Source organism: Ursus americanus, chromosome 21 (genome assembly GCF_024610735.1).
Source record: "Ursus americanus isolate L20-20 chromosome 21, mUrsAme1.1.p, whole genome shotgun sequence".
Lineage (NCBI taxonomy): Eukaryota > Metazoa > Chordata > Mammalia > Carnivora > Ursidae > Ursus > Ursus americanus.
Genome location: NC_142147.1, coordinates 22,872,268 through 22,881,302, shown reverse-complemented (window position 1 = coordinate 22,881,302; position 9,035 = coordinate 22,872,268). Strand labels below are relative to the sequence as shown.

The window sequence follows — 9,035 nt, the reverse complement described above, 5'->3', positions numbered from 1 at the left end:
TGCCTCTGCCCCCACTCCCGCACTCTCAGCGTGTGAGGTGGCGGGTCACTCAGTCTGACAGTTTTCTTCCCTGCATATTCTTGTAATTCGCTGGAGATCAGTGGGGTTGGGTCAGCTCTGCCATGAAAGTAAGCTTGGTCCCAGGAGAAGCCTGTTTCTAGCGCTGCGTCCTCTGCAGGTCTTGATTTACGTAAACACTACATAGGTGAGGAATTAGAAGAGAAGGTGCTTACTCACATACCCCTCCCTGGTGTCAAGATTTCCTGCACTGGCCCTGTCTCAGCAGCCCCACCAGAGGGAGGCTAAGGGGATAGCACGGAACGAGGCTCTGTGGTGTAGGCAGCAAAGCAAGAAGGCAAGAGGGTTTATGCCATCTATGGGACTAGAAAGGCCAGCCAAATAAAGGAATTTGGTAGACAGACCTACACGCGTATGGTAATGGCTTTCTTCCTAAAAGCAAAAATCCTCTCCAGATTTCTTTCAGTTAGTAAAAATAGGTACTAATGTAGGTCTTTCGTAAAAGCAAGGTGGCATGATGCAAACTTCCCGAAAGCAGGGGTACTCACAGCTTTACACCATTCTGATTTACGAAAGGCTTCATGGGAAAGTTCTGACTTCAGCTGGTGGGGAAACCTGTATCCTACAAGCAACAGGAAGCCACAGAAGAACTTTAAGCAAGAGGATGACAGATTTTTCCCAAAGAGAGATAGGTCTGGCTGCTCAGTTGGGGAATGGACTGAAAATGGGGAGACCAGCAGGAGGTGAGAGATGAAAGTGACCCTTACTGGGGAGGAGGTAGTGGGAGTGGAGAAGAAATCCCTGGGAGGTTTTTGGAGGTTGAATCAGAATGATTTGGAGATGCTGTTAAAGGGGGAGAAGTGGGCGGAGGGTAGGAGGTGTCACAGATGACATGCAGGTCAGCTCTGGAGCCAGACCCTGGGCCTCTGCCCTGTTTCCTCTTGTGTCCACTGCCAGCACCTGGATAACTTCTGTCATAACCCCTCCCCCAAAACTGTCCAGGTCTGTCCACAGACCTGGAAGACCAGAGTCTTCTAAAGGACAAGGCTTTGCAGGCAGGCAGAAAGAGAGAAAGAGAGAGAGAGAAAGAGAGAAAGAGAAAGAGAAAGAGAAAGAGAAAGAAAAGAAAAGAAAAGAAAAGAAAAGAAAAGAAAAGAAAAAAGAAAAGAAAAGAAAGAGAAGGAGAGGGAGGGAGGGAGGAAAGAAGGGAAAGAGGTAGGGAGGAGGGGACGGAGGAAGGAACAGGACAAGGCTTTACTAGTGTGTGTTTATTTCCCCCTGCACAGGACAGGGTAGAGAGATGGCCTCTGGAGAGGGAAAAAGGAGAAGAGGCCACTTGGTTGGCTGAAACCCCCTTGCTGAGTATGAGTATACACATGTCACTGAGTGTATAAGGGTCTGGATATGTCTGTGTTTCTGTGATTGGCTTTGTATGGTCACCTCAAGGCCATAACTAGCAGGGCTAGTTAGTTTAAGAACTGAACTTGAACGTTACTGAAAATTATTCTGCCTGGCTGATCTTCTACAGAGATGGTGCCCACTTTCTATGGTTCAGCACTGCCTGTCTCTGCTGGGCTAGAGTTTCCTCCAAGTCTTGGAGTGTAAGACATCTGGCCCCTGGAGAAAAGCTAACAAACCTTGAAAAGCTAAATTTTCCCTTCTCATTTCTTGTCAGCAGCTGCTATTTATTCTGGATTTCCTGCCTACCTCTTCCCATTGTTTATACTCCCCCACTTCCTGGGGGGCTATTAAGAGTGGAACAGACAAGTTGTTTATTCCCCAAACCAACATTTTTGTCTTGGAGACGAGCCATCCCAGAGTTTCTCCTCCCTTTCCCCACTTGCTGGCTTTGTGAGTGGGTGTGGGGCTGCTGGTCAGCAGTAGGGGGAGAAAGGAGGGAGCCAGGTCTGAGTTTGGGCTCCCCAGCCACCCAGGGCAAGGACATACCCTAGGGGACTCACACTCTGCAGTGTGGCTGCCCAGAGAACCCCCACCCCCAGCTGCAGTAGTCAGAGAGCAGACCCACCTCCAGCACAGTGCCACTGGCTTGCCCTTCATCCCTGCTTGCTGGCACCGAGCACCATCATATGCACAATCACTCAGATATACCCAAGCCCAGACCGGGCCCCTCCTGGGTAGCCCAGGACCTCTGGTTCCTCTGGCAGAGTTTTGCTCATTTCCTTTCTAGGGTGGTTTCTAGAGTCTCCAGTCCCCAGACTTATGTCACTACCCCTGCACTGGTCACTCCTGGCACCTGGAAAAGTTCCAAAGGTGAAGCAGCTCCAGAGGGTGCCAAGGTTCACAGTGGAACCTTGAGAGGCTGGGGAGGAAGGAGTTTGGGCAGAGACCTTGAAGCCTCTCAGTGGCAGAGCTTCTGAGGTAAGATGCATTCCCCTGTGTTGGGGGGAGGGGGGGGCGGGTGTGTAGGGAGGTGGTTCCTGGAGGAGGCAGCTAGGGTGAAGGCCTGAGGCTGGGAATGAGGGTGGGGCCTTCAGAGGAAGGAGTTTTCTGGAAGAGCTAGAGCCACAGGAGCTAGAAGATAAGGCGGATGTAGCCTCAGAACCCAGATGCCAGGCCCTTCCTTAGGACCCACACGTCCGACTTCAACGGAGACAGGGCTTCCACACTGAGGTAGGTGGGATCCTGACCAACAGCTCAGCCAGCAGCTCTGGGAGGAATGTTGCTGGGATGGGGGGAGGGGTGCTCTGCTGCCCTAAAAATGACTTAATTTCCTTCCACTCAAAGAGCTTACTGAGTTCCTGCTCTGTTCAGTAAGCCCCCCCCCACCCTTCCCAGTAGGTTGCTCAGCTCACACACCCCAAATCCCTCCATTCAGACCCTGCAGAGGTGTAGCATCTCCTGAGGAGGGAGCTCTTTCCTGAGACTGACTGGGGAAGACGGGGAGAGGGGCACCCCTGACAGTTCCCCAGGGGAATGGACAAATAGGCAAGGAAATAAGGTAGGGGAGAGAGAGGTCAGGGGCAGAGGGCCTCTTCCTGAATGCAAAGCCCACAAGGTTAACCCCTCATTTCCAGGAACTCTCTCCTCCCAACCCCACCCTCACTGTGGCTCAGCAGCAGGAATCGGAGAGCTCTAGAGTACTGTGGCCAGAGACATTTGCATGTAGCCCTCAGGGTGGCTGGTGCAGGATGCAGGCAAATTGGGGACGTGATGTGATTGAGAGAGGCCTCAGGGTGAGGGCTACTCTCGGGGAGGAGCACCCTAAGCCTTCTCTCTCGGGGGGGAGCACCCTAAGCCTTCTCTCTCGGGGGATCGAGGTTAGAGGCAGTAGCAGAGCAACCTGCGTCAGTCCCTTGGAACACTGGGGGTAAGGAGAGAGGCAAGAGCAGAGAGTGCCCGCCCAGAGGATGCTGTCTTGTAGGCTAGGGGCTGGGAGTGGGGTGGGGAGGCGGTGGGGGAGAGGGAGAGACTGCCAAGACAGAGAGCCGGGGTCCAAGGTCCTGCGAGTCCGTTCTCCCCTTGCTAACCGCCGCTGCGCGGTCGGAGTCGACGTTGCAGACTCTCTTCGCCCTCTGCCCCTCGCCCCCCCTTCAGGCTCTCGACACCGGTCCCTGCCTGCCTGTCCGGCCCTGCGCAGCATGCAGCCCCTGGGCCTGGAGGCTACCCCCGCGCTCCGCCGGCGACCTCTGCTGCGTCTCCTGTTCCTAGTGTTGCTGCTGCTGCTGCCACGGCCGATAACCCGTGCCCAGACTACACCGGGAACCCCCAGCTCCCGGACCCCGCCGGCCACCCCCAGCTCCCCAAGTCTGCGGGAGCGCGTGCGAGCCCTGATGCGGGACTTCCCTCTGGTGGACGGGTGCGTAGGTGTGGTGTGGGGGCGCGTGAAGACTGAGCCCACCCCAAAGCTGGGGAAGGAGTTCTCAGCGTGCAGGACTAGTGAGGAAACTCCCTTACACCACCCCTGGACGCACTCTCCCATCCTCCATGGGTGCCTTTTCCCTTCCTCTGTCACTACTACACCCCTAGTGGGAACCCCCCAGCCTAGTCCTCAACGGGTTCTAGTATAGTCTGTGTGACAGTGTGTGGGGGGGCATCCCCCCACCCAAGGTTGGCCCCTGTCCTGCTTGATTCCAAGGCTTAAGAAGCCCACCCATTTGCCCCTGACCTTGCCTTGCCCTCCCTCCAGCCACAACGACATGCCTGTTGTCCTGAGGCAGTTCTACCACAACCGGCTACAGGATGTCAATCTGCGCAATTTCAGCCATGGCCAGACTAGCCTGGACAGGCTTAGGGCTGGTCTCGTCGGTGCCCAGGTACCACAGGGTCACACAGCATGGCTGAGAGGGAGTGTGGGGGCCCCAGAGACCACAGGTTAGTCACATGGGAACTCAGTTACCGTAGGGCCCCCAAATGCTACAACATGGATGCTGGGGGCTGCAGGGGTCACAGTGAACTAGTTTGATGGGCATCCAAGTACCACAGAATAAGCAGTGCATTACAAGTGACCGTTTTTGCTGTGTGGGCTGTGAAGGCGAGAAGCGCAGGGAGCTCCAAAGCAACCCCTGTGCAAGCCAACCCATGGCCTTCCCCCAGTTCTGGTCAGCCTACGTCCCATGCCAGACCCAGGAACGGGATGCCTTGCGCCTCACCCTGGAGCAAATTGACCTCATCCACCGCATGTGTGCCTCCTATTCTGAGTTGGAGCTTGTGACCTCAGTTAAAGGTAGGCAGACTAGTGGGGGGTGATAGGGCCTTGTTTGAATACCCCAGCCTCTGAAAGTGATCATCTGACCTACTTGCCCCCAGCTCTGAACAACACTCGGAAGTTAGCTTGCCTCATTGGCGTGGAGGGTGGCCACTCGCTGGACAGTAGCCTTTCCATCTTGCGTACCTTCTATGTGCTGGGTGTGCGCTACCTGACACTCACTCACACCTGCAACACACCCTGGTGAGCACGGTGCACATGGTATGCACCCACTGATCCAGCCATCTGCCCCAGATCACACTGGGGCTCAGACCAAGCTTTATCCCTGGGATCTGATACTGACCCTGGAGTGGGGAGGGGAGCAGGGTTTTACAGAGCAAGACTGGATTCCCAGCCCAGCTTGGGTCCCTGCTCACTCCAGGGGGTTGCAGGTAGAGGATTCGGTAGGCTCTTGTGGCCCAGTCATGGCACCATTCAGACTGCCTCCTGGTCATCCTGCAGGGCAGAGAGCTCAGCTAAAGGCATCCATTCCTTCTACAACAATGTCAGTGGGTTGACCAGCTTCGGTGAGGTAAGGACCCTAATTCCATACCCTGCCCCACATGAATGTGCATGCCCCACCAGTTCCCTACAGAAAAATGCACGGGCATGTACACCCCTGATGCCCTTTCCCCAACCTGTCCCTGCAGAAGGTGGTAGTGGAAATGAACCGCTTGGGCATGATGGTAGATTTGTCCCATGTCTCAGACACTGTGGCTCGGCGAGCCTTGGAAGTGTCACGGGCACCTGTGATCTTCTCCCACTCTGCTGCCCGAGGTGTGTGCAAGAATGCCAGGAACGTTCCTGATGATATCTTACAGCTTCTGGTGAGAGACTGCCCTGGCCCTCAAACCCAAAGCAAAAGGTTTAAACCAGGAGCTCTTGAACTTGAGCCCCTGTTCCCTCAACTTCCTCAAACCCTAGGCTGAACATCTGCCCCACAAACCCATAGTCTACAGCCCCTGAATTCTTGAACTCAGGTGTGAGGGTTCTAAGTGGTAAATACTCCAAGACATTTCCATCCCAACCAGAGCTGAGACTCCTCCATTCACACAAACCTAGAGGTGAAGTCTCCTCTGACCTCAAAGCCGGAGCTGAACACCTTCCTCACAGGAGCCTAGCGGCAGGTAGTTGTTCTGGGGGTGAAGGTGAGTGTCCATTTGTCCACCCCTGCAGAAGAAGAATGGTGGCATCGTGATGGTGACTTTGTCAGTAGGAGTGCTGCAATGCAACCTGCTAGCCAACGTGTCCACTGTGGCAGGTAAGCCCTGCCCAGGCTCTCTGAATAGCTCTGATTTGGACCTGAAGCCTTGGGGGGAGGGCCTCAGTACAGCCCCAGTGGTCTGACCCATTCTTGGCTATAGGCACAACTCCTAAAAATTCAATGATGGATGGTATAAAGCACCTTGGTGCCATGTGGAACTGACAACGCAGAGTTGGTAACAACGATACTCATGGGTATAAGGGAGGCAGTCAGACATGCAGCCCAGGTGCCAACGATCTATGCCTCTGCAGGGGCTCCCAAAGCTCTGCCCCCACCTCTGACCAAGGGACTGGGCAGCCCCGTAAGTCTCTGTGGTCTTTGTCAGTTGCATTCTTTGTCCCTCGCTCATCCTCCACACCCATGGAAAGGAGCCCCCATGGTTCTCAAGGAGACTGGAGGCAGGGTGATCCTGGATGAGAAATGGCTGAAATGAGGTCCACTCCAAATCTAAATTCCAGTCTAGAGTCAAGTGGGATCAGCCTCCTCAAGTTGGCACACTGGGTGCCAGGCCATGAAGGAACTGGCCTGCGTGGCCTACAGGCTGCAAGAAGGGGAATCAGTAGAGTGTAGTCCCCACCCCACCCCTGCTCTGTAAGCCCCACACTGCTGACTCTCCATCCCCCAGATCACTTTGACTACATCAGGGCAGTCATTGGATCCAAGTTCATTGGGATTGGCGGAGATTATGATGGGGTCGGGCGGTAAGTGCTTCTCTATGGCTTGTCTGGGGCTAGCTGTGCCACCTTGATCGTCTCCATGCCCACCACACCATGGTCCTCATAGCCTTTAGGCATGCCTTGAATCTCCCCACACCCATCATCCGTTTCCTTCTGTTTGTCTGTGACTCCTTGGCCCCACTCTAGGTCATCATCTGCCCAGTAGGTACACGCACTCTTAGTGCCAGCAGACCCATTACTTCTTTTTTTAAATTTTATTTATTTAAGTAATCTTTATGCCCAACGTGGGGCTTCAGCTCACAATCCCGAGATCAAGAGTCACATGCTTTTCCGACCAAGCCAGCCAGGGTGCCCCTGACCCACTGCTTCTGAGCAGACTCTTAGCAAGGTCTGGTGTGAACTGACCATTTCCTCTGCCTGCAGCTGGGTCTGTACCTGTAGGACGTCAACCCAATTCTTAAAAAGCTTTTCTTTTTTTTTTTTTTTTTATAAATGGAGGAAAACATTGTATTCAGTGAAAGGCATAGTTTTTTTTTTTTTAAAGTAGGCTCCATGCCCAATGTGGAGCCCAAAATGGGGCTTGAACTCATGACCCTGAGATCAAGACCTGAACTGAGATCAAGAGTGGGGTGTTTAACTGACCGAGCCACCCAGGCACCCCAGCATAGATCTTAACAATACAGTTCAATGAGTTTTTATGAATATTCAAAGTGGCTAAGAGCTTCCTTCTGCAGGGTAAAGAGCAGGTGTGAATCACTTACCCTCTCCAAGTCTCCCTTTCCCATATCTGACCAGACCTGGGGTTCAGGAGACCTGGACACATGGGGCTGTGGCTCTGAGTTGAACAGGGAACAGGGCTGAGATTTCACAGCTGGCTGGCTTGCGGCCACACAGGTTCCCTCAGGGGCTGGAGGACGTGTCCACGTACCCGGTTCTGATAGAGGAGTTGCTGAGTCGTGGCTGGAGTGAGGAAGAGCTCCAGGGTGTCCTTCGTGAAAACCTGCTGCGGGTCTTCGGGCAGGTGGAACAGGTACGCTGGGCTGGGCAAAAGAGTAGCTCAGGGGTCTGAGCAAGTGCATTGGAGTGGCTGTGGGAGTTGCTGACCGCTGACTGCTACCTCCAGGTACGGGAAGCGAGCAAGGGGCAAAGCCCCTTGGAGGATGAGTTCCCTGATGAGCAGCTGGGCAGCTCTTGCCGCTCTGTTCTCTCACATCTGCATCAGACACAGTACCTGGCACCAGACCAGAAACTAACTGAGACTTCAGCACATTGGACACCTAAGTGGTCATCGAAACAATCATTGTCAGAATCTCCCCCCAGCATGGCTCCAGGCCTCACGGTTATTGCTGCCTGTTTAGTCCTCATTCTGTGGTTCTGATGACCCAGTTAATCCTACCAGATGTTACTATGGCAGCCACAGATAACCCGCAATGTTCCCCCATCATGTGGGCAGAAACATTTCCTGAAAATAAATGTTTTACACATGGAACCAGGCATGAGTGTCCTCTGTGGCGGGGTCTGGTGGCACAGGCTCCCAATTTTGGTGGTTGGATTGGGACCCTGCAGTTCAGCCACCAGTTACTGAAGTAAGACCTGAGTCTCACTAGCATGACCCAAGAAGACCCTGATGGCTGGGCTCAGCACTGGAAGAAGACAGTGGGTAGCTCCAGCTGTGGGACAGTGGATCTTCCTCTGGGTTGCCTCTCAGTAGCTCACCTCAGTCCACATCCTGACCCACTGACCACCACCTGGGGATCCTGAAGGGAATTCTGGTTCAGATTCCCAAGAAGGGAACCTGCCTGGATCGCAAATGATCTTTGTTCCTATTTGGACAGAGCCCAGAATGCCAGGCTACATGATAAGCCATGGGCCTCCAATGACTGAACTTCCCTGGATGTGGACCCACCCCCTCCCCTGCCCCTCAGGGACTTCCTCTCTGAGAGGCACAAGCTACTTAGAAAACCATTCTGTCTTGGGGCGCCTGGGTGGCTCAGTCGTTGAGCGTCTGCCTTTGGCTCAGGGCGTGATCCCGGGTCCCTGGGATCAAGCCCCGCATCGGGCCCCTGCTTCTTCCTCTCCCACTCCCCCTGCTTGTGTTCCCTCTCTCACTGGTTGTCTGTCAAATAAATAAATAAAATCTTAAAAAAAAAAAAAAAAAAAAACCATTCCCCCGTCTTATCCCCAGGCCATTAATGGTAATAGCAACTGCATTAATAATAGCCAAAATTAAGAGTAATGTGTTAATAATGACAGCTAATAATAATAAATAACGTATAATAATAGATAATGGCTAATAAAAATAATAGTTAATACTCACAGTCTATGCATACCCCGTGACTGAGTAATTTCACCCCAGGTATATATCCAACAG

At 53.5% G+C, this 9,035-nt stretch overlaps 1 protein-coding gene across 5 annotated transcripts; it reads left to right on the top strand.

Moving 5' to 3' along the window:
- Positions 1-660: 660 nt before the first annotated feature.
- On the top strand, positions 661-8,826 carry LOC123803438 (dipeptidase 2-like). 5 transcript variants are annotated; one of them, XM_045814894.2, is made up of 13 exons: positions 707-761; positions 1,305-1,380; positions 2,207-2,397; positions 3,574-3,835; positions 4,166-4,292; positions 4,573-4,702; positions 4,786-4,927; positions 5,186-5,255; positions 5,374-5,550; positions 5,900-5,984; positions 6,613-6,688; positions 7,559-7,694; positions 7,788-8,826. In XM_045814894.2, exons 4-13 carry the CDS (start codon positions 3,618-3,620, stop codon positions 8,040-8,042), a joined length of 1,416 nt encoding a protein of 471 aa, XP_045670850.1. In that variant the 5' UTR covers positions 707-761; positions 1,305-1,380; positions 2,207-2,397; positions 3,574-3,617; the 3' UTR covers positions 8,043-8,826. The 5 variants fall into 5 exon arrangements, with proteins under 5 accessions (XP_045670852.1, XP_045670850.1, XP_045670851.1 ...); XM_045814896.2 differs by lacking the exon at positions 1,305-1,380 and having other exon boundaries at positions 661-761; XM_045814895.2 differs by lacking the exons at positions 707-761; positions 1,305-1,380; positions 2,207-2,397 and adding an exon at positions 2,510-2,649.
- The last annotated feature ends 209 nt before the right edge of the window (positions 8,827-9,035 follow it).